The sequence below is a fragment of the Anser cygnoides genome, chromosome 20 (genome assembly GCF_040182565.1).
Source record: "Anser cygnoides isolate HZ-2024a breed goose chromosome 20, Taihu_goose_T2T_genome, whole genome shotgun sequence".
Taxonomy (NCBI): Eukaryota; Metazoa; Chordata; class Aves; order Anseriformes; family Anatidae; genus Anser; species Anser cygnoides.
This window is the reverse complement of record NC_089892.1, coordinates 10,487,588-10,512,583: the sequence shown is the minus strand read 5'-3', so window position 1 is coordinate 10,512,583 and position 24,996 is coordinate 10,487,588. Positions and strand designations below refer to the sequence as shown.

The following is a 24,996-nucleotide window of genomic DNA, read 5'->3' as shown; positions in this document are numbered from 1 at the left end:
GCCTACATATCCTGCCTAACAGCTGAGAACTGAGCAGTTAGTGGGGTAGGATTACCACTTCAGTTAGTTACCCTTGAGCTTTGCTATTACGTGTGCAGGATGAAAACCCCTATAGTTCTGGAAGTTAGAAGAGAGACTTCATCCTGCACACCTTTCACCAGCCCTGATGGTTGTCAGTGAGCCAGAAAGGGATCTGACTCTTGAATACGTTATTAGAAAATATTAGGGATGGTTAAGAAAATTGTAAACATGGGTTGTGCTTGCAGATGAGAGTGGTGAGAAATGAGTGAAATAGCACTCTGTTCATCCTTACAGTAATTTGGGTTCCTTGAGCTGTGATGCTCACTGGAAAATTGCACAGCTGATGCTCGGGGAAGCACCATATGCTTGCCTTCTTTTTTGTGTTCTTTCCTGCACATCTGCTTTGGTCCTGTTACAGACAGGATGCTGCTTTGCTGGGATCTTTGATGTGACCTGCTATAGCTGCTGTTATTCTGGGGGATGAAACAGATGGGTGAGCCTGGGGAATCTCATCTGATTTATAAGTAATGGCCGAATTTTCAGAGCACATGCCCAGAAATGACAGATGTTGATTTCTGGATCCTCCTCAGTCAAATCTACATCTTCTAGATTCTCAGGGAAGCATCCCAACCTTAAATCATTCTGGATATGGCAGCCTGGATGTTCCCGTCTGAAAGTGGTAAAGTGGTCCACAGTGCCAAACTTCTCCTTTGGCTTGTCAGGGCTCACACCTGAGGACCACAGCTCTCCAGCATAGCCACTGGGGCACTCAGCCAGGGAGAGCATTTGCTCCTCTGACAGCCTCCGTGCTTGCTTCTGGTGCTACTTGAAGCTTTTCAGAGTTGCAGGAGTGAAATGGAATTGATTCTTTCTATTTTCATCACTGCTTTCAGTTCTGAAAAGTAGGACAGAGAATAAGCTCATGGTTTTTGGCATCATGAAGCAGTTTTGAAGCAGTAGCAAGAGCGCAGAATTTGTTAACAGATTACAGAGATATTCTAACATCAGTGTATAACTTGGATCGCATTTTGGTTTCTTTGCCTCTACTGAGCAAAACTTTTTTTTTTTTAACTTGAAATTCAGACCTGTTGTAGTTGATGGAAATTGCACTGAGAACGTGCTTTGGTGCTGTGGGGAAGTGAACTGTAAGGCAACCTTTTCCATGCTAGAAATGCACACTAGAAGTTACAGAGTTTTTCTGCATCTTTCTTTTAATTCTCTAAGTCTGCCCTTGGGTTTTAAATATATTCAGAACGCATCATCTTTACCAGCAAGTTCTGCTAGTTTTCTATGCCTATTTTAACCAGAGCTTTTCTGAGGTGGACTGAGCTTTCCCTAGGGTTATCTGCCTTACAAAGTGATTCCGTAATGCACGCTCCTCTCAAAGTGCTCCCTTCCAGCATTGTGTACGTTGTGCATCACATTAGCTAAGCTTGATGTGGCACTATGGAAGAGGTCAGGAGAGGCCATTCTTGTGGATTTTTCTGTTTTGTTCTCATGGCCCATTTAAAATAAGTTTTCCTTGACAGTAGGAGAAGTGGATGTGAAAAGGAGAAAAGAGAAACGTTCAGCGGAAGCGTGGTCACTGACTGTAGCTACCCGTCATGAGGAGGGCAGGAGCGAGTGCTTAGTCATCGCGGTGATGCGAGACTGACATTTTTCTTCAAGACACAAATGATCACAGGCATCAGAAGCTCAAATGACCCCAGGATAAAGCTTCAGCTCTTCTGTATGCTTTAGTGGCATTTGTAAAGGTGCCAGGAATCGTTGCGAGTGAGCATTTAAGATTTGCTTTGTCACCACGGTTCTCAAGCCGTTGAGGTTTTAATCTGAGACCCCATGCTAAGCTCCCTGTTCCTGTGGTGAGTGGTGTGTTTTGTTGGTTAACTGATCTGGGATGATAGAAAGTTTCAATAATGCCATGGTTTTATCAAAGCTGATGAGCTGATTTACGTCTCCTCCTCTCTTGTCCCCTGCCACCCCCAAAAAACCTTCAGAAAGCTGGTAGAGAATGATCTCAAGTCCTGGAATGAACTCTACAGAAATGAAACTGCTATTATGTGAATTTGTATAGATAAAATGGCTATTATTACTATTTTACCCCTATTACGTTTACTGTATAGAATAGAAAGCCCTTGGCAGCCCTGTTTTCCACACTGGCTTATTCACATTGGGTCGCTGTGTGGTACAAAGCCCATTTGTTTGTCCTTTATCTCAGATATATGTGAAGGTCTATAGTACCCTGCTATGAAGGCACCAATAAATTGTCGTTTAACATATTTAAACTAAAGGTGGTCTATTAGTTCACTGTTTTGAAATTTTAAAGGCTTAACTGTTAAATATGCTATTTCTAAATTTCTTAGTTGGGTGGCAATGCTCAGCTCAGCTGCAGCCGTTTTATTCCCTGCAAAAACACCGTGCTTTTGGGTGCGGATGATGCTAGAGGATTCACTAGAGAAAATCAGAGTAAACTTGGAAGGAAAACCGTGTTCAGATTTGTAGGGCTATATGTCAGTTGCTTGTACAGGATCCAAACTAGTGTGTCTGGCTTGCTCCCTGGTTACTTTAGCCAAGGCTCGTTTCCTAAACTAGGAACCTGCAAGAAGATGCCGTTGACAAGAGGTTATGCTGTCCTTCTGAAGCACTGTGCCTTTGCTTTCTAGCAAAGGTGCTGTGTACCTTAAGTGTAAAATAACATACAGTTAAACCTGATCCTTAATCCAGATTTTTTTTCTTTAAAAAAAAAAAGCCTTTTAACAATTGCAACAAAATATTAGGAAGCGATGGAAGAGTTTGATTCAATCTATGGTGTTATGGTTGGTTTTGCTTTGCTGCTACAAGGAGAAGCAAATTTCATGATGCTCTAACACACCCCACCTCCTTCCCCACCAAAATACCATCAGCTTCCGAAATTGCTGCTCTAGCAAAAAGCTCTGAAGGCAAGGATCAGCCCATATGGGGGTAGGAGAGGCAGGAGATGAGGATGTGACAGTGAAGGGATGCGTGTCTGATCATAGGACGCCATAACTGGACTAATTCCACAAACGCCTTTTCTTCAATACCCAGGTTAATTATTATTTGCATGCCTTGAAAATGGTGGGTTTGTTGCTTCTTGAGGTGCTGAAACACCTCATGCAAAAATGCAGGCTGGAGCGACCCAACGGTCTTATCTCTGGCGTGTGACTTCTTGGCCTCCTTTGCAGCATGGAGCAGAGTTGATGAGTATCTTGTTTCATTTTGGTTTTTATTTTTATACATTTCTTCTCTTCTAACCAAGATAGATTTGTACTACACAGTGCCTTTTAAATCAATTAGTTGTTACTGGTTATAATAGCCTGTGAATTCAGAAACAGGATATTGGTGCAGATTTTATGCAGTCTTCCCGTGATTTCTCTGGATTGGTATAGTATGAAGTAGGCTGAGACCAGACAAAGAACTTTATTTGGTCCCTTTGTTTCTATTAACAGGTGGTTTGTCAAGCAATCTATACTATTCACAGGAAGAAAATACTTTCCTGTGGACACTTATTTACAACTGAATTCTCGTTGAAGTCACTTTCAGAAGGGCCTATTGTAAAGCCCTAAGCTAGAGTTTCACAGTTGAATAGAAGAAAAAGCTTTAACTAAAATCTACGCTTGGAAAATTAGCTAGGTGTGGACAGCAGGTTGAAATGTTTCAGAGAATTATAGGAAATAGCTGTTACTCCGCAACGAAGTGTTCAAGGGTGGGAATTACAGTAGCTGCGAACAGGTAGTGCTCAGGATAATGCCTATACTTGAGGTGGATGGAGTAATCAGCTGCGCGTGTGTACCGTTGCTAGCAGGTGATGCGATGGTGTAATCCTGCCTGGCCCCATCGCCGAGGGAGGTTTGTTTTGAAACTGAAATTAGTCATCCCAAGGTCGGCAAATACGGTCCCCTCGGGAATGTGGAGTTAGTCCCTGCCCTGCAATGCAGAGGCTGCAGGTCTTCTGAGCAATTTAGCATTAGTTAAGCAGAGGGAAAATTAATGGCTTGCGAGAAGTTTGTAGCAGATGCAGAAGCAGACTTCTCTGCTCGGTGTGAGAGAGCCGGGGGGACTGGAGGCTGCTGTGACAACCTGAGTGGGTCTGACTCGGGATGGAGTTGTTTCAGAAACAGCCAGGAAGACAACATGTTTCTGCGTAGATGAGGTGGTAAGTGGCAAGATAAAAGCTAGGTTGGAGATGGTGAAATTGTACTGAAAAAAGTGCTCTCTAACGCCATTTGAGAAAGAGAAATACTCTTTATTCCATTTTGCCCTGCACAAAAGTGTTCTGATGAGTTAATCTGAAACGGTGAATAGGTGGGAGGAGGAAGAACACTGTCTCCTCTGCAAAATGTGCCTCAACTGAATGCCCTGCTCTGGGACAGGTTTTATGATTTTACAGTTGCAGAGGAGGAGAGGATTCAGGGCTTTTGCAGAATGGTACGGATAAACCTTGTGTCCTGAGTGGCTATCAAGATAGAAAATTGAGTATTTCTCTAGCCCTGTAAAGTAAACTTTCCTCCTTCTGGCCTTTTGCATAAGCTCTGGAGAGTGAATCTGTTTGCTTCTGAGGCTTGTTTTGACAGCTGGCCTAGGCCTCTTTGTGCCCTGGCACCCAGACCCACACTGCGAGACCCTACAGGTCTATACCTGGGTTGCTGGCAAAGCCTTGCCAATGTGAACTTTCGGAATCATTTTGCAGCTTGACATGGTTGCGTTGGGTAGGGTAATGCTCTCCTTGTCACAGGGATGAGTTCATCCTGCAGCATGGCAATTTCATCCGTGTATCTCTCTTCATACCTGGACTTTCAACAGAAGTGCATAATTGACATCTGCTCGTTATTGGTTGAAGTGATTAACTGTGGTGATCTGAGCAGGAGCATGATGATGTGAGCAGGAGCAACTGAGCATGGTTTATAATCATAAGGAATGATAAATTCAACTTCCTCACAAACTAAAACACATTTGGTTCTCTCCATAGTACAAGGGGTCAAAAAGTAGTGTTTACTTTGCAGGCAGTTAATGATTCTGGCATAATTCAGAAGCCTCCCGATGTTCTCTGGTAAGTCTGTGCTCCAGCTAGCTGCCTTCTTTTTTTTTTTTTTTTTTGTTTGGCACAGATTTTGCTTCAAACTCAGTTCAAACCTTAAATCTAAACTGAGCACTTCTGTGCCAGTGGATGTGGAGTATAGGGCAAGTCTTTGAAGATCTGGGTGGATTGGTGCTAGAAGAGACAAAAATCCCAGATTCACTACAGGGATGAGAACCTCACACAAACTGTGCTGGAAAGGCCGTCTGGCCCTACGTGATGGGGCCACAGTGGAAATGAGACAATTTTGCATGCCCAGATGTCTGGGAAGTGCTCAGCGCTCTTCTGGCACTGTGTTTGTGAGAGACTGGCATTGAGATTTGCCTGGGAGTGAGGGTAGGAGTCCTGTCTGCTTCTGAAAAGCGATACCTGAGCCTTTCCCTGGTTCTGCTCTGGGGGCACTGCTGGGGCTGTACGGCACGCTGCGCCGCATGAGTACTGCAAACACAGCGTTTCTTCCAGGTCAGTCCAGTCTTCCCAGCAGCACTGCCAGAGTTCCTGCCTTCCCTTCTACCTGCTCACACTGCCAATTTTTAGTTTTTCCTACAAAGTGCACCAAAACAGGCAGCACAGGAATAACTGCCTGCTGAGTGACTGCCCAGATGTCTGCACCAAGGTATCTACCGGCCAGTGCCCGTGTTATCTGGGTTTCTCCTGCCTGGGCCTCTCCCAGGAGGGTGTTCTCTGGCATGTTTGCAATAACTTGTTTCCCTGATATCTCCTCCTAACCTGGGGGCTAATTTCTGTTTTCTTCTCCCCCACTTCCCTCCCAAAGCCAAACCAGCCCCGCTCCATGCTGCCCAGGTCCTCCCTGGCCCCAGGGCTTCCTTGTCTCTTGGCCAGGGCTGCTTTTGTGTGTGCCTGCACCTTGTTACTGACTGGGGGGGTTAAATAAAGGTGGTTGGAAACCTGATGGGTGACATTTATTTATTTATTATTTTTCCTGTTCGTTTTGAATTCTCCCCACTTCTCCTGAACTTGGTGAGAGCTGCTCTGCAGAGTAATGGCTTCAGGTAAATCATTGAAGCTTGGGTCTGTTGTTGATGAAGAGATGCAATTTATATTGACTTCTCCCTCAGACTGATGGAGAAACCTCTTTTAAGGAAAAACATTTGCCTTTTTGTGAAATAAAATTCAGTGTATGTAATATAAAACTCCAAGGAAACTTGAGGGCAGTTCTCAGCTACGATCCCAAATTGATGTTCCTTCGACGTTGCCATGACTGCGGCAGAGTGACTCATCCTGTTATGGTTAGCAATTTGCTTGTCTTACAAAGTCACTGGGGAAATATTTTTTCCATATCTATATGTACCAAGGCTGTAAGGTTTGCTCTAGCAAACAAGACAAATAATATTTTGTGGTAATACGAGCAGCCAACTGGAAAACGAGACCAATAGGTTCTATTCTTAGTTCTGTCATTAACCTTGGACATTTTCCTCAATTTAACTCAAGCTCTCCTTAGCTGTCTGTAAAGCAGAAAAAGTTATAAATACAGGAGATGGTTTTAGAAAGTAATTAAAATTCTGATGTTTAAAGTGGTCCGGAAGTGTAAAATGTTCATAAATAATACTTCCAAAACTGCTGGAGTAGAGTCACACTACGTGGGTGTGGGTTATCAGGTGAATGCGTGAGGGACGGGTGTGGCAAATGCTCCTGAGGAGCAGGCTGCCTCCTTGAGGGAGGGAAATCGGTCTCACCCACGCTAGTAGGAATTCTGTCTTTCCCTCTTTGGGGCAATTTTCCCTGGCTAAGCCCAGCTCTGCTCATTAAATCCCAGAGCTGCCTGTACTTGTGACACACTCAAGGGTTTCGGGCCTGGTCTGAGGTTCCAGCGCAACGAGCGGCCAAGGCCGGCGGCTCGCCTCAGCACCAGGCTGCTGTGTGCTGGTGGCGGCAACTGCGTCTGTTGCCAGGGCAAATAGAGGAACTGCTCTGAACTTGAGCTTGATGTGGCATCTTTAGGAAGTTGCAGTTATGGCTATGGGAAAGAAATTACTGAAATAACTTTGTTTAGCTTGTCCTCCTTGCTCTGCCATGATTTCTGCGTCGGAAGGTACCTGTTTGATCTCCCTTCCTCCTACAGGCACTGCAGAAATCGGTGCTAATATATTAAAGCTGCAAGGTTTTGTAGTCTGTGGCAATTTTTTTTCTTTTTGCAGTAAGATACATAAAATAATTCTGCTGGGCAGATTGACCCGTCGTGATGGTCTTTTATTTGAAAGATGCATCCTGAAGCCCTTGTTCCTAGGGGAACGGTGTGTCTTTTTGTCCAAAGGCAAGGTAGCCGCTTGCTGCTGCTTGTTTAGCCTGGTACTTTGAAGATGCTTTGTCACTTTCAGTTTTGGTTTTTGTTTTTGTCTTATGAAAGATCAGATCTATTATGACTTCGAATTGTCTGTCTGGGGGGAATATCTAATGATTACTGTGATAATTCTGAATGCATTTAAGTATCTCATTTTCTTATTTGGTAAAACATTTTTGCATAGCTGTTTAGAATAAATAATGCATTTTGCAACCTTGATATTCCTTGATATTACAATTATTAGTCTTCTGCTACACCACTTGTTGGGAAATATTGATTATTGATGTTGGAGGTAGGCTGATCAGTTTTCAGGCTTGCTTGGCTATGGGAGCATTGGTTTATATCAAAGTCCAGTTCAAAATGGCTGAGGGAAGAAAAAAAAATCTGTCCTCTCAAGGGTACCATGAAAGATGATTTGCGGGGGGAACATTTTAATAAGCATTCTGTTCTGATTCTGTGTATTTGTCCCGTTATTCGAGATATTTTAAATTGATTCCTGTGAGCTGACTGGTTCACAAGGGAGGGGGGTGGAAGCAGGGCTGGTGGGGAATCTGAGCGCCGCCCTGAGCCTTTGTTACCTACAGAAGGTGGGGGGGGGTGCAACAGCCTCTCAACAGCGACGGTGACTTTCTGTGCTAGAGGTGCAAGCGCACTGCAGAGAAGAGAATGGAAAATGGGATTCGATGTGTTTCCCCAAATAATTGGATTTTTTTCTTCTGTTCCCAGAGCAAGTTAAATATTGTTTATTTCTAGTAAGACTAAAATAAGGTAAAATAAATCAAGACAAATGATCAGTCACCATACGTTACAGCCAGGAAAGAAGTTATGGTTACAAAACTGTATCTCCTTATTATTCAACTTGAGATAACATCTTACAGAAGTTTGAAAGTATCCATTTAGATGCATTATTTTTAGTGCACTCTGCCTGAATGTTTCCTTTCTTACCCTTTCTCTCTCATTGCTAGGTTGTGACTAGACTTATTCACTTGCTGGGCGAGAAGATTCTTGGCAGTCTTCAGCAGGGAGGTAAGACTCATTCCTGGACTATTCCCATCCATTCTGGTGCTTCCTTGGAACTAGATTTACATCATTAAATTCGGAAACAGAAAGTGCATACTTGACAAGAGATTTTGTCTCTAAATATTTTAGCTGTTGTCACAGCTAATTCATTATATATAAACAATTTTTTTTTGTGGGGAATGGCTGAAGAAGTATGGGAGTGGAATGATTTGCAAATGAGAGAAAAATACTGCATATATGCAGTGAAACTTTCTTGAAATTTCTTGCAAAAGAGGAGCTCAGAGGGAGCACTGGAAATAACTGCTATAACAGACTTGAATCAGATAGTCATGCTGAGTGGCATCTGCACATTGACTGACTTAGTATGTCTGTGTTTGCATTATTTCAATGAATTGTCTGAGAGCAAATGATTTGTTATGCATTGTTTTGTAGGCTTTGTGTATGTGGCAGAGGCAAAGCAAAGTGTATTTACTAATTGAAGGGAGTAGGAGGAAATTTTCCATGCAGGTTGTTGTTCTTGAGCAGCTTTTAAAAGAAAACAGATGTGTGTTAACTACCAATAGTTTTGTGGGGTTCTCTGCTGCTCTGTTTTTTGTTTGTTTTAATACAAAAATTCTATGCTATTACTTATATTGCTGTTTTTACAGTATTCCAGAGAGATTGAAATTAAGTAGTCAGCTCGCATGTTTTGGAGAGTGAATTGTGAAGTCCAGACTTTTATTGAAGTCTGCTCTTTACTGTTCGGGTACACAGTCAGTTTTGTAGGAATCTCTAGTGATAATTGTACTTAAACTTTTGTGCATGCTGAAATGCTTTTGTGGCCTAGGGCAGAATCTGCACTGCTTAGGAATTAGGACGACATGTGATAGGGAGAAGACAGGAGGAAAACTAGTCAATCAGAGCATAGCTATTGAAGTTCTGAGGAAAGAAGGACTGATGGAGATGAAAGAGTGGAACTGTGACATGTAACTTGTTTGAACCTGTAAATATCTTCTTGAAGATCACCTAAAAGAGAGGAAAAACTATTTAATGATCTGTGGAGAGCTATTTTAGAAGACTTGAAATGAATAACTCCACTGTTGAATATATCTGAAAAAGATTTATCTGGTGTTTCTTTCAGTCCAACAGTATACTATTGATCTTGCATATATACTTTGAACGAGTTCTTGCATCAATTACAGTATATCAAGTACTTCTATGTGTCCATATCAAGAATTTATCTTCATGGTACATGTTGCACCTTTGCTGGATGAAATAAGATGAGCAAGATGTTAAGCTTCATACCATCTAAGTTAATATTATACACTTGCAGCTGAGTTGGTAGGTGCTAACAGCAAAGTGAGGTTGTCTGAGAAGGCTTAAGGAGGAAAAGAAATAGTATAAAAATAAAAAGAACAGTTTGTAGAACACACTCAACATTATTCTTTTTTCTGAGCTAAATGATCTAGGAAGATCTCCATCTTACATGTTACATGCATCACATGCTTCTGTCAAAAATGCTTTTCTCTGCCCATAGTCTTTTTCTTTACTCAGTTTACTGTAATATATTGCAGATACTTCCACAGTTGCTTTGTAGCTATTTTAGAGGTTCCATATTTTATTTTAATACTCCTAGATACCTATCTGTAAAGATCCACATTTTCCCATATTGGAGAATAGTAAAAATAGGTGTAGATACATGTTTCCTGTAGGAACTTTGTTGAAAACAGGTATTTATTTCCTTGATCAGGAATACCATAAAAAGTGGAGGTTTATTTTGGGAATATTTCAATACTGACAACAGGTTTTGGGGTTTTGTTATTTCATCTAATTCCTCTTGAGAGGTAAATCAATGCCTATCTCAAAGTTGTGGCTGTTCACAGTCATTATGAGTGTCTTTTTGTCTTTTTCCTAATGGGTCAAGTAAATGCACATTGTATTTTTACCTGTTCTCATCATCTGGATATTTTTAGCTTTGCCTAACTTAACCCACATGCTATGTCTCCAGCAAAATATGATGGAAATCAATCTTTCTCCTGTTGTATGTGAAATATGTGGGATCTTTCCTTCTTTGTGAAATGGAGAATTTTTATTTTTTTTTTTTTCTTTCAAACAGGTCATCCTCTTGGGTTACACAGCTCGAGTAGCAAGTGGGATGCTGGAAATCCTGCCAGCAATCTCTCTACAGTAGCAATTATGCCAGTGTCTGAAGAGGTGCCACTTACTGCTTTTACTCTGGAGCTCAAGCATGCTCTCAGTGCTGTGGGTAAGAAGTGTTTACATGTTACTGCATCATGGAAAATAAATGCCTCTTCTCTTTTTAGAGGTATAGCCAGGTACCTGTCAATTAGTTAAAGGGGGATTCGTGCTGCATTCAGAGGGGTAGCAGCATAGCCGTGCTCAAGATCAGACCTTTTGTAATCTCTTGCTGCGTTTGATTCACTCTTTTCCTGTCCCTAACATTTAATATTAGTGGATGACTTATGACTCAGAAATATTAGCTGATTTGTCTGGCCTGTTGACTTGGCTGTCATCAGCCCTCCTAAGACTGCAGGTGCTTTTGCGGACAAATCCACTACCCATATACTGTTCCTACAGTCCCTTTTGAGAGGCCAATTCTCTCTCTCAAGTGTGAGACTCCTTCAGACTTTCTAAATTGTATGTCTTGATCCAGCAAAGGATTTCTGATGCAGTTTTCTTTTGCAGAGGTAGGTTGTGAGCAGCAAGTCTAACACTTGATAGAGGAGCCTTGTGTAGGAGACCCATCTAGGTTGGTACTGGAATTCCAAACAGTTCTGAATTATGCCTTCCCATACTGGCTTGTGTTACCTTGTTTGTTGCCAGCTTGTCTGTCTTGTACTCACAAAGCCATATATTCAATTCACAATTGATTCATTAATTGCTACATCCATTGGTGAAGTTGTATGTGCAAATTTCAGGTGCTTACAAAACCAAGTATTCAATTCACAAGTCAGTTCCGACTCTGTAGTAGTTTGACGTTTTTCTGAACATCCTCTTTTTATCCTTATACACTATACAGATCTTGAGTAAATCTCCTGTAGTTCTTTAAATTGTTAATTTTCTGTCTCACAGCTTAGTATTGTGAAAAGTACAGGTTACGTGATGCTTGAGGTATAACCAGTTACATTTATTCGTTATTTACTTTCTTGACCTTAAATGTATCTAAAGCTGGCACTTAATATTCTGTTTAAAAATCTAGGTGAGCAGGCAAAGGAAAATGTTGTTGATGCTTGAACTCTTTCACCTTTTGAGATATAAATTTATATGCAGATGATGGTGTAGATGTGTTACTGTGAATACTAATTTGTGGGTGTTTAAAGATTCCTCTTATTTTGAGGTGGCAAAAAAAAAAAATTTGTAACAGAACACAGATTTCAGCCATAGCTATATTGCTAATGGGTACTTATAATGGATTGTTGCCAGCCTGTTTTGATGGGTGACAGCACTAGGAGCCTGTAAATAAAACAAACAAAACTTAAGTATGTAAGAGGACTATTCAGAATAAAAATAACCATTCTAGTTGAAAGCAACTAGAATGTAACAAACTAGGGGTTTTGTTTTGATCGCTTGGCCTTTTCTTGCGCACCCTTTTTCTTTTCTGCATCTAAACTGACGTCTGTGTAGTACTTGGCAGCTATAGATGGTACTATACAACCTTGGCATCTGAAGTTCTTGCCAAAATGGAGCAGACGGCTGCAGTGGGAAGAGGAAAGTGTTGTGTGAAAACACAGCTAGCCATATGGTTCCAAACACAGCTGGTAGACCAAGCTCTCTAGCCTTGATAGCCTCGGTTCAGCAGGTCAGCCTATTGTTTATTCAGCCCCACAACTCTTTGAAACAGTGGTTAACCTCCTGCCAATGGTTTACTGTGTGTGTTTGTATGCTGCATAGTTTTGAGGGGTTCCTTGTGCAGGCTGCATTGTTTTGTGTGTGTGTGTGTGTGTTCGTTTTTTTTTTTTTTTTTAGCAGAAGTAGCATTTTTTTAAGCTTTTCTGTTTTCTCCTTTATGATAAGACTATAAATCGTTTGGATTTATGACATGGCTCATGACAAAGTGGTCTGGGCGAGGTGCTAGGCTTTTGGAATGAGTTTTCTTCTGACTTCTTGCATTAAAAAAAAAAGGCTCTAAGAGTCAGTGTTGTGAAAAAAATTTGAGTTAACTTTTGGATTGTCTTGATGTGCACCTGACCAGTTAGAACTGTGTATATTTTACATGTAGGGAAATTGAAACACTGTGAAAGATTTGGATTAGGACCTTGGTGAACAGCTATTGTCTTGAAACCCCACGCCTCTGTCTGAGTGCTTACCTGCTTCTAACTTTCAAATTGTCAGATTAAGTCTTGGTTTTAGTTGTGAGCTCTGATTAGGCCTTACATTTGATTATGGAAATCATTGGTGGTGTTTAATATGCTTGAGAAGGCTACCTAAATTGTTACAAGATGTCATTTAATACTTAAATTTGATCCGTGTTGCTTCATTGCTCTGGCCTTGAAATATATTCCAGAGCAGCATAGGGTAGCCTTAGTATGTGTGAACTTTTATGGGGCAAAAGCAGTTGGTTTTTAGCTTTCTACTGCAACTTTAGAGAATTCTTTGCTCTTCCTGTTAATAGTATTTTAGATGAATGTTGCAGTGATGCTTAGAATCCCCTTGCTGCAGGGTGGAGACAAGGACAGAAGAAATTAGAACGGTAATACTGAGATCATTGCAAGAGCCCTAATGAGCTGTAATCACAGGAGATGGTCAGGTATTGGTAATTTTTGGGAGGAGTCTGCCATCGTTGCAGGCTGACCTTCATCCTGGAGAGAGTGGTCGGGATGCAGACTGGGTTGAACAAAACCTGCAAAATGAGATTAGCGGATGCTTCTCTTTGCCTGGGACTGGCACCAGAAGGCTATTACCAGTGCTATGAGTTGGAGCTGGTTTCAGCTAAATCTGTTTAACTGATTTGGGATTTTTGTTTGTTTGTTTAATTTTAACTGCTTCCATCTTATTGAAGGAGTTTACTAATAATATCAAACGGAGTATCCAAATCCAATAGCAGAGGCTTTGTGACAGCATTAATTAATATATATACCATCTTCAAGAAGGGAAAAATAATTCAGAAATAATAAGGCGGGGTCTAATAGTTTGGTTATTGATTCTGTTGTGTGGGTAGAATTTCTTAATTTTAAGCTTGCAGTGGGGACGGTCGCACCCGGACTGCACTCCAGCCTGGGCTGTCGGGGCCCCAGAGCCTGCTCCTCGCAGGCTGGCCAGGCTGGGCTCGCATCCTGTACGCAGGGAGCGCTGAGCACGCAGGACTGCCCACAACCCTTTTCACACTGTTTTATCAACCATTTTGTGGTTTCTTTGAGATCTGGTGTTTCTGTGGCTTATGATAATTCAGATGTTGTTTCCAGACTGTGTCATTGTGTCCTAATTAAGTACTGAAAGATGTTCATGTTTCCATGGCGTTTGTTCTGTTAAAAGCTGGGCTGGGAAGCAGTTACTTGGTATCTGATGACAGTAACTCAACATGAATCTGTCTTCATCTCGAGAAAGGTCTGATTGTGAAATATGATCTGAGCACTGAGGAGAGAGCAGGGAAGTCCTGCGGAGCAAGGTGAACCAGCGGCTACTTCATTGCTTCCTCACTTGGTTTGTTTTAATGCTTCATTGTCAAAGCCCTTTCTTTGAACCTTGGTCTCTGGGTCTCCAGAGAAAGAGGATGTAGAATATAAAACCTCCAAAACAAGCAGGGACAGAATTTTCTACTTCAGAACTAGAGTGAAATGGAAGTGGGCAAGTGGTGTACGGCTTTTGGTTTGGTTTGATTTGGGTTTGGGTTTTGCTGTGCAGTTCCAGGTTAGGTTAACCATGTCGATGAATTCTGATCAATGTTCCTTGGATTTATCATATTTATTTCCAGTAATCCTTGTAGAGCTGAGAGCAGCCCATGTCAAAAAGCTCTTCTAAAACATTCAGGTTTGGAAAAACGTATTTGCCTAACTGGTTTTTTATTCTTCTGGTGAGATCTTCTACTGAGAGCAGCTAAATAGTATCATGTGGCTGTGCAAATTCTGATTTTATGTGAGAGCCCTCTGATCATACGAAACTTTAGACCGAAGAAGAGAAGGATTCAAAACCAGCATATATTTCTCTCTTCTTGTTTCTGGCCCTTTTAAAAGCTATGCTCTCTTGTGGTTCCTAAAAAATGTATACTGTAGTGGAAATCTCACTGAAACATCTTAACTAAAATATATTGGAGGTTTAGTGTGCAACCTCACCTGAATTTCCCTTCTTTACACACAAATTAAATTTAAACATTAAGTATTTTCTGTGTTGAAATGAATGTGGTGCCTGGAACCCAGCAGAGGCTGGTACTTTCTGCTGGGCAAAATCTTCTAACGCTGAGACATCAAAACCCTTTATCGGTTCTGTGTCTTTGACAGATAACTTTGTAGACTTTTTGTTAGGTGCGATAAAAATTCTGATTTGATGAAGTCCAGGAAAGTAAGTTAGCTGTAATGAAACTTTTTCCAAAGTGCATTTTGTACTGGGCAGTACCTTTTGTGTCAGTATTTTACCCAGGTTGAAGTGGGTTTGCAACTGTGTCTAAGCATCAGTTACCATTCCTTCCTTCCTTCGTGTGTTTCCCAAGTCATATTTGATCCAACTTTGTTTGATTCAAGTGAGGTGTATGATTTCTCTATTATTAGAGATAGAACTAGGACATCTAAATTGCCACTCCTTCACATCTTGTGAAAGTGCTGTTATATGGAAAAAAAAAAAAAAGTCAGTACCATGCTTATCTTTAGAAAGAAGGGAAGAGGTTTATGTCTCTCATGTGATGCTTACGGCTTTTTACTGGGTCAGGGTTTGAGACTGGAAGCCCTGCTGCAGTGCTGCCTCAACTCCAACCCTGTCCTTTTCTTAAAAGATGATATGAACTAGACCAGTGTTTTGTCAGTGTGTGTTTTTTTTTCTTCTTCTTCTCACTTGTCTTTCATGGGCTTGTAGTTTTGTCCAGAAAACAGATGACTTTGGAGCACCAATTTAGATGCTCCATGAGGTTTCTCAATGAATCATGATCATCTGTGCCTGGGGATTAGGCTGCTGTCAGGAGTCAGACTCCCAATGAGTTGCTGACAGAAAAGTCTCTCAGGGGCTTTTAAAAGTCACTACCCCTGGCTTGGAAATTCATGAACTGCAAATTGCCGGAGGCTTGGAGAATGTCATTAAGTTTTCCTCACTCGAATACTCATGCCCAGCAATCTGTTGCTGGTTGCAGTCAGAGGGACAACAGTGGGCTAGATAAATATTTAACGTTACCTCCTGTCACCTTTCCTAAGCTCTTAACTTTGAAGTGTTAACCCTATGTCTAATCCTATGGAAAGAACAGCCCCTGAAGGGTGCAGGCGGTGGTCGGAGGACGGAGGGATGCTGCCGCGAAGCCAGGGGCAGCTGTAAACCACCTGCGAGGCTGATGTCAGGTGTGGAGAGAGCATCGTGTTATCTCCTGATAACGTGTTGAAGATCCAGGAGCACATCATCTCACACGTTCCTCCCACCGGCGTGGCTGTGTGAAGGGGATATACCTGAGTGGTTTTTATTACTTCATCGTTCTCAGCAGTTTAGTCTAAATAACACTATTGGTCATTCAATTTTATGCACTTGAGAACACACATGTTGATGTTATGATCACATTAATGGAGGGTTATTTAATGGTTGATTAATTGGGAGCTTGCTAGAAATTGGACATGCAGAGCAGATGGTTGTTGCTGCCGAAGCAAAGCAGTCGGTTCGGCTGGAGGCGTCCCCACGTCCTGTGCTGGCTGCGAGTGATGGGCCGCGCGTCGGCGTCCTGCACCGCCGCTGCAGGGTGCTGGGCAGGCCCCCCGAGCTCACAGCTGTGTCTGTACGCACCGGGCGGGTAAGAGGCGGCCCCTTGCCAACCACACCAGCGAGGTGAGTGGATGTGATTTCTTGGCGCCTCTTCAGGGCTCCTTAGAGGCCCCATTCAAGAGTGGTGTCTGTGGGCGAGGTAGCCATCACCCAGGCTGATGTCAAGGTGCATCCCAGCTCTACGGAGTCTGCTTTTGGCTGTGTAGGAGAGGCGTTTGGTTGGCTGGGTCACAGTGTTAAATGGTTTTCTCCTGGGGCAGGTGCCCCCAGGGCCTCAGACCAGTGTGGTGGAGTCTGAGCTCCTTTGACCTTCTTAGATTCGTGACCAGGTGCGGGGAGGTTAATGGCAAATGCGAAGGTGGAGCACTCTGTTCTCTCCTTATCGTTAGTCTCTCTTATTGGACACTTTTATGGCATTCCTCAGCTCATTTTACATTCCTGGCTGTTAGTCCTTGCCTGCTAAACTTCCACCACAGTCATAAAACTTAGTAAGCCGCATATCCTGGACGAATATTTGGTCCACATATCATTTCTGTTTTGCTGAGAACTTTGACATGTTAATGAACACAAATGACAACTCTGATGTTGAATGCTTTTTCAAAATTTACCTGCCCTTTATCCCTTAGTGTCTCCATAGCATGCAATGTCACAAGTATTTCTTCTGGGAAACCTCTCTTAATTCCATTACCCCATCGAGAGTTGTGCTAGCACAACTAGCTGAACGGTGAGCCAGATCAAAGGATCAGCCAACGTTAAAATGCCGTGGTAAAAAAGCCCACGAGCAGTGGGGGCAGATCCCTGCAGACTGTTCAACCAGCGCAAACGGAGGGGACGCACGGGTGTAAGGACCGAAGCGCAGGTTAAACCACTTCTGCTGCTGAAATACTTATGACTTAATTCCCTCTATTGTAGACCTTTTACTTTCAGAGGAATCAGTTGCCATTTCCTCGTCCTACCCTGTTCGAGGATGAAGAAATGAATTTCAATTCTCAAGTCATCTTCCTTTCTGTGATTTCTTACCAGCTTTTACTTTTTATATTTTTTTTAATCTCTACCTATGGAATATTTTTGTCTATTTTTATTTCCTCTTATCACTAGTGTAAAAAAAAAAAAAGGCAAACATTATTTGGATGTTTGAAAATACAAGATGAAAGGTTTGAGCTTTTTGCCATCTCTAACGCTAAACTGTGTTAAAACAGCACGAACCCTAGGCAGGAGGAATTGAGCCTTATAGGGGAAATAGATTACCACTGAAGGTTGGGGTGGCTAGCTGTAGGTACTGTACTTACGGGGGGGTTTTGAGCATCTAAGTGTGGAATTACAATACTGTACCATGTTGTTTATTCATGGGTTCTTGATTTTTACTAAATACATAAAGCCATGCTGCTTTATTACTGCCTCGAGAAACTACACATGATTAAATGTTTTGATATTTCGTACTTGGATTTCAGTTTTTATTAATTGAAGAAATGAAAGATTACATTAGGAGAACACTAATACAAAGAGACTGCTATTTTATATTTGGTAAATGTGAATTTCTTAATATGAGACAGATAATCTCTTTAGGTTTGAGGTTAAATCTTTACATTTTCTTTGGTTTGCTTTTTTGTATTTACCTGCAACTATTCTGCAACTTCCACCATGCATGGCATGTATTACTGCCGAAAAATAGAATTTCTAATAAAAAAAAATGACTTAAGTGCCTGCAAGAAGCAACTTTTCTGGGTACTGAAATTAACTCAGACACTGCTATCGCCAGATGTGTGTGTCTTTATCTCTAGTGGAAGCAGTGTGAATCAGACTGCCCTATGGATTTTGGAGTCTTTCTCCATGGAGGTTGGCAGTGGTATAGATTCCTGTTGGTGTAGTAAATGAGAAGTACTGCTAGAGAGCTTTAGGGTTTAACTGGGGAGTTGTTTCACTGCAGCATAAACAAATCATGTATTTCTATAGGTCAGTGAATTAATAGCTTTTTTTATTTGAAATCAGATTCCTGGGTTTTCTGAGATACGAATATTGTGTTCGTGGCATGAAAATGCAGCTGCAATAGAAACCGTTATTCTGTGTGACAGAGTGGAAAGCGATAAAAGAACTTTTAGGTTGGGACTAATGCATTCACAGCTCTGGGAATGTGGAGAATGGGAAGATGTTATTGTAGATAAGCGTGAAAATTTTTGTGAAGACTTTGTGCTAACTTTCTTCATTGACAACTCTAATCAGTGCACTCAGCCATCATGATCTTCAAAGAAAATACACAAATGCATTTATTATAGTGGTATAACTATACCACTGTACACTTAATACAGTTTGTCAGGAGGTGAATGGCAGATGTTCACATACAGAAAACTCTGTTCTTTTAGGTCCTGCTTTGCTGCTCACAAGTGATAACATCAAACAGCGACTTGGTTCTGCTGCCCTGGATAGGTACGTGCCTTCTTCATTGTTTGTGGAAGAAATGTATTAAGATGATCTTACACCTTAAAGATGGTCTGTGCTGGTCTTACAAATATATGGTGTTTAAGAATAAGATGCTGTGTTTTAACATATAATATGCTACATATATGTAATCAAGCATATTTGATGATCAAGGTGTTTGAGACAATAATGTTTCAAGAGTAGTTGGTTCAAATGTGTGTGTTTTGCTTTTTTCCCCATAGTTACTTTCTCACTTGTGTAATTGGAAAAGCTGAATTAGTCCAAGTGGGTATCATGTACTCCCTAGGGAAGTCATGGAAGCCCTACTGAAGCTAGGCAGCACTGCACCATCTTTTCTCTGTGCGCATATCTAATGTTATAAATAATGGTATAAATAAAAATGCACGGGGCTGGAAATGAGGGTTGATGAGAGAAGTGTTTTGAACTTAGATTGGACAAGCAAGAGATGAAAGTTTCTGATGCCCTTCAAATTTTGTGCATGACGTATAAGGTTTCTCTCCACTCTGGCAGGAGCTATGCCATAAAACAATTTATATTTTTCTTGTTTTCTGTCCCCAGTATTCATGAATATCGACTAACTAGCTGGCTGGGACAACAGGAGGATATTCACCGTATTGTACTCTACCAGTCAGACAGCACTCTTACTCCATGGACTCAACGCTGCATCAGGCAGGCTGACTGCATCTTAATAGTAGGACTGGGAGATCAGGAGCCTACTGTTGGAGAGGTGTGGAAATAGCTTCTTCCCATATTAACAGTGTTAACAGTGGAGATCAAAGAAGGTTGTTTCACAGAAGTGAATTTTGGGGGATTTGATACCCACTGAAGCATAGATAATGAGATGTTCATGAGAAATATAATTACAAGAAGAATTAAAGGAGGATTCTCAGAGATGGCAAGCTTTATGTAAAAGTATTTCCAGCTAAGTTCCAAAGAATCATTTAGGTCAGTGGTAAATCAAAAGCTAAATCTCTTTAAAGTGATAAGTCAGTCCTGTTTCTTTGCAGGATCTCCAGATAAGCAGATAAAATCTCTTCTTCTTGGTTGGATTTCATGGTGTGTGTATGTATGTAGAAAAAACTAGATATAAAATATGTTGTACAAATAATTTAATGTATTTTGTTACAGACTGTAAGCCTTTTTTTTCCCCTACTACCTATTTTTAGCTTTGGTATTTTACTACCAAAGTTTGTTGACCAGGCGTATAAATTCTACAATAATTGGAAAAGTGGGTTTATTAAGATTGTGAAGTGCTGAGTATGACCTCCAAAGAGCCAGGGACCATTAACCATCTGCAGCATTCTTGTGCATCGTTTCGTGTTGGTTCTTTATGACTGCATGTGGGAGGCAGGAAGCACGGTAATGTCAAGTCACCATCAGTTGCCTAAAACAAGAAAATAAGGAAGGCAAGTAGGAAAAAGTGATCTGATTGGAAGGGGGGGGGGGGGGGGGGGGGGGGAGGAAGCAAAATATGCTGAACATTTGTAGGCTTAAGTATGGCATGAGAAGCAACCTCATTCAGCATGAACAGCATGCATCTGTGCTGTGCATTTAATGGTTTATGTTTTAGGTAAAAAGCGTTCATTTTTAAGCATTCAAATTTGAAACCTTGTCTAGTTTTAGAGTTCTCTTTGCTGTGTAAACCCACAGCTATCAGTATAATTGACTAAATCAATCTTGTTTGAGTTAGTGTGCATAGCGGTCTGCAGATTCAGTTATGGGGTCGGGAATATATTTGCATGTGTATTACCCAATACAATATTGTATTAAATCGATAATGGAGCAACCTGACACCCCAATTCCTTTGATGTGTATAATTTGCTGTAGCTGGAGAGGATGCTGGAGAACACAGCGGTCCGAGCCCAGAAGCAACTCATCTTGCTCCATAAAGAAGATGGACCTCTGCCTTCCCGAACTGTGGAATGGCTCAATATGAGGAGCTGGTGTTCTGCTCACCTTCATCTCCACTGTCCCCGCAGGGTCTTTTCCAAAAGAAGCCTGCCAAAGCTGGTAAGAGATACAGCAATTTACTATAGGAAACAGAAATAAGGGGCTCATACCATCCTTACGGATTCATGCTTGACTATTTGATATACTAAACGTTGAGTCAAGGTCACATCAATCAGTAGAAGTATCCTCATTGGCAGGATCCCTGTGCTTGAGAACATAATGCTAAAGCAGAAATGGTGTTTACTGGTAACTAAATCCTTGGTTAAGAAAGAGAAATATATCCACAGAAAATACTGTACTACTCTGAAATTCTCCCAGCTAATATAAAAGTATGGGAGATGTAGCTGATCGCTAGAACTGTTTAGATACTTCATTAACCCTATTTTTGTGTGAAGTACAGCTATCCACTTTTTAATAGTAGGTTGTTAATGTAGGCTCTAACCTGCCTTTGGAATGATCGTCATCTTATTCTCTTCCACAGATAGAGATGTATGAACGTGTATTCCAGAAACCACCAGACCGCCACTCTGACTTCTCTCGCCTGGCTCGTGTTCTGACTGGAAATGCAATCGCTGTGGTCCTTGGGGGCGGAGGAGCCAGGTAGGTCCAAGGACCTTCTCTGGTGTCTACTGCCAGAGGTCCCAACCTATTGGTATGTACCCTGTGGCTTGTCCTGGACATGTGGATGAGTTACTGCAAGGTCCTAGAGCACCACTGTGACTGGGTTGTATCTGCACAGATTCTTCAGAATAGCAGGCATCCTGTAAAATCAACACTGTTCTGTAAATAACATTTTGGAGAGACACCGAAGAGATGCTTTTGTTATGCAAACATAACTGTGTGGATTTCTGTTTGGATTTCTGCAGAAGGAACGCGAGTGTTTATAATGACTTGAGCCCTCTCGTAAGTTGGGCTTAATATCAGGAGATGACCAGGGCGATAAATGTGACTCTTCTTTCTTTTGTTTGCCTGCGCTATGGATTTTTCCCACTGGATTCTTACACTAGAAAATGACTCTCAATATTTCAAAGGCCCTCAAAGTATAGACAGCAAGAGGAATTATGGCCTATATCATAGAATCATAGAATTGCTTGGGTTGAAAGGGACTTTAAAGATCATCTAACTCCAACCCCCCTGCCATAGACAGGGATGCCACCCATTAGATCAGGTTGGCCAAGGCCCCATCCAGCCTGGCCTTGAACACCTACAGGGATTGGGCATCCACAGCTTCTCTGGGCAACTTGTTCCAGTGCCTCACCACCCCTACAGTGAAGAATTTCTTCCTAATGTCTAATCTAAATTTATCCTCTTTTAGTTTAAGACCGTTCTCCCTTGTCCTATCATTATCTACCTGAGTAAAGAGTCCTTCTCCATCCTTTTTATATGACACCTGTAAGTATTGAAAGGCCGCAATGAGGTTTCCCTGGAGCCTTCTCTTCTCCAGGCTGAACATCCCCAGCTCTCTCCTCCTTTCTTCATAGGAGAGGTGCTCCTCTAATCATCTTTGTAGTCCTCCTCTGGACTCATTCTAACAGGTCCACATCTTTCTTGTGCTGGGGGCCCCAAACCTGGACACAGTGCCTGGACACAGGTGGGGCCTCATGAAGGCAGAGTAGGGGGAGGCAATCACCTCCCTTGACCTGCTGGTCACGCCTCTTTTGATGCAGCCCAGGACACACAGATAATGGGAGAGTGTACTCTTCTTTGTGATCACCTGAAACCCCAAGTACCGTTACACTTCTGACAGCCTTACTTTTCAGAAAAACTATGTTTTTGCAGGTGCAACAGCAAGATGTGTGCTGAACACTCCTATTAGAATTCCAACTGAATTCTAAGTGAGCTTTGGAAATAGGTTACTACCGATGGTTTTCTTTGTAGTTCCTTTTTTACTTTGAGAGTTTTCTGTTGAGACAAACACAGAATTCAGTAGCCCTTTTTCTCAAGAGAACACCATCTTCGTTATCTTCATCACCATGTTCTTGAAGCCCTTCTATGAAACAGTGCTTTGAAATACCTCTCATTTATATTTATCTATTTATATATATAAATAAGCATGTAGACCATCTATTTAAATCCATGGAAATACTACATTTTTGTCTTTGGGCCAGTGCATCCTTTGAGGGGAGTATTCACTACAGCAAAGGTTAGAACTCATTTGTGACAGCTTGTTCTGATTAGTCACTTGATGCTGAGAGAGCCAGCGCTTTGGCTGCTTCTCTGAGTGTCTGTAAAGATGCCTTTATCGTGCTTGCTTTCTGGTTCTTCACCTAAGATGATAGCAGTGTTTCATTTCTGAGATAAGTATTATCCTGTGGAGACACAAAATAAAGCAGAGGAAGGGAGCTTGTACTTAATCTGGGTATCTCAGGAGATTTCTGATCAACTGATGTAAAGCACTCGGTTCCTTGGTTTTGTGTTTTGTTTTGTTACAAGCTATCTGATATCTCTCTTTACTGAAGCCTGTGTCATGCTAAAATATGTACACTTCTGTATTTCTGGCAGCACATTTTGCTCATTCCCTTCCTTTCTTCCTTCTGTAAACACTGCTGTAATTTTCACCAAACTATTTATTTATTTTTGTTCTACTACTTAATTGCAAGCTACCACCTGCTGGTTTTCAAGAGCAGAGGTAAGAAAGGGCAGGATTATTAGAGCCTGTTTGTTGGTCCTGTGCATCCTCCTCCACAAATCTGAACCACTGCACAGCTACTGTGTTGTGTATAGGTTTTCTGGATGCTCACCACCCATTTGGCAATGTGACCGTGTCTCATTAGCCATTAATTTGCCCACCTCTGCATTTGTGCAATATGGAAGACTTTAAGAGGATTAAATGGCAGAACAGTGTGTAAATATGATACTTCCTTCTTTCTCTGAAACTCTGTTTGTATCATGGTCCCAAATGCTTTTTCCAGAACGTGGATGGTGGGAGCATTGTGTTTTCAACAGAAAGGTACCTGTGTGCTATTTCTGTAGCTGAATTGTTGTCCAAATTGTGGTTGGATGAAAGATGAGGATTTTTAAAAATTGTTTCCAAAGTGAGAGTATAGTTAATATCCTGGGGAAAGGACAAGGCTATTCTGAGCTCTGTAAAAATCTGCAGCTTTGCAGGTCGAAGTAGGTTCTTAGGTCCCCATCTCTAGTAACAAGGAGACTTTGAGAGACTGTATACTATGATCATCCTGCAATTAAAGCCTATTCTGGATTAAAAACGTCATGATGAGTGGTCACACAGGCTATTGATAGTCTAGCCTTTGGATAATACCCTATGTGAAGTAACCTCTTATCTTGTTCTAGAAGCATGAATCATACTGGTCTCAAAAAAGAGGGAACTGAGAGTTACAGGGTGCTGGCTGATGGTTATTTCTGTTAAAGGTATTGTGTTCTGTGACTAGTAATATCAATTATTTAGTTGTTATTTCTGGCATGTTTGTCTGGCTTCACTGTGATAGTTCAGGAGGTTTTACTGGAGCAGCTTCCTAGTAATTATCTTTGTGGTTTGTCATGACAGAAGGCGCATAGGAACTAAGGGTTTTCTTTCTCTTGTAAGTTTAAAAATACAACAAATCAAAGTGATACAGTTCTGAAATTATAGTATTTTTGCTTTAGTCAAGTGCTAACTTAATTTGAGTTAGAAACATCGAGGAGTTTGAAGGAAGGAATGGGGATTTGACTTTAGAAAAATAATACCTTTGAAACGTAGTTGCAAGAATAGTGACACATCAAACCCTGCAATAGAGGCACGAACCACCCATAAATCATTCTCATGAGCTTTAGCCATCCCACGTACAGCCCACCCTTTCTTGGGTTTTCTATAGTTGTCTCAGCAAAGCCCTTTCAAAACTAAAATTTACGGGGAGTAAATAATTAATAAAGAAGTATCTGGGAATCCCTAGGGCTTTGGAAAAAAAACTTGGTCGTGATGTTTCAGAAGACTGACTGAAACAAAATTGTGATGACAAGCTTTGTTGTTGATTATAATGGTATTATTCTAGGAGTGAATTTGCTCCAATTCCACATGGGCATATTAGGAAAATACAAGGCATTAGATGTATTTGTTTGGGGATTTTGATAAGAAGCTGTATTTCTAGTAACACACATGATATATCTTATGCACATCGTGTATTTATGTTTATTGAGAGGGAAAGAGCTAAAAGAAGTTAGCTGCCTTTTTTGGATGTGCTGTCTGAAGTAAGGCATAGTAATCAGCTGTGTGTTCGTGCCAGGCAGGCACATGGTGCTGGTGACCTTTACCAACCGTGACTCGTGGAGTCTGCACGTCCTGCTG

The 24,996-nt window shown here is 41.5% G+C and overlaps 1 protein-coding gene across 4 annotated transcripts in view; it reads left to right on the top strand.

Annotated features, from left to right (window-relative positions):
• The window catches only part of PNPLA7 (patatin like phospholipase domain containing 7), a 129,398-nt gene that overhangs the window by 56,630 nt on the left and 47,772 nt on the right, over positions 1 to 24,996 (top strand). For all 4 annotated transcript variants that reach the window (XM_048056282.2, XM_066980521.1, XM_048056286.2 and 1 more), the window contains 6 exons: positions 8,384 to 8,444; positions 10,534 to 10,683; positions 18,686 to 18,749; positions 19,320 to 19,488; positions 20,589 to 20,771; positions 21,193 to 21,311. In XM_048056282.2, the coding sequence (XP_047912239.2) occupies positions 8,384 to 8,444; positions 10,534 to 10,683; positions 18,686 to 18,749; positions 19,320 to 19,488; positions 20,589 to 20,771; positions 21,193 to 21,311 (746 nt within the window). The remainder of the gene's footprint in view (positions 1 to 8,383; positions 8,445 to 10,533; positions 10,684 to 18,685; positions 18,750 to 19,319; positions 19,489 to 20,588; positions 20,772 to 21,192; positions 21,312 to 24,996) is intronic.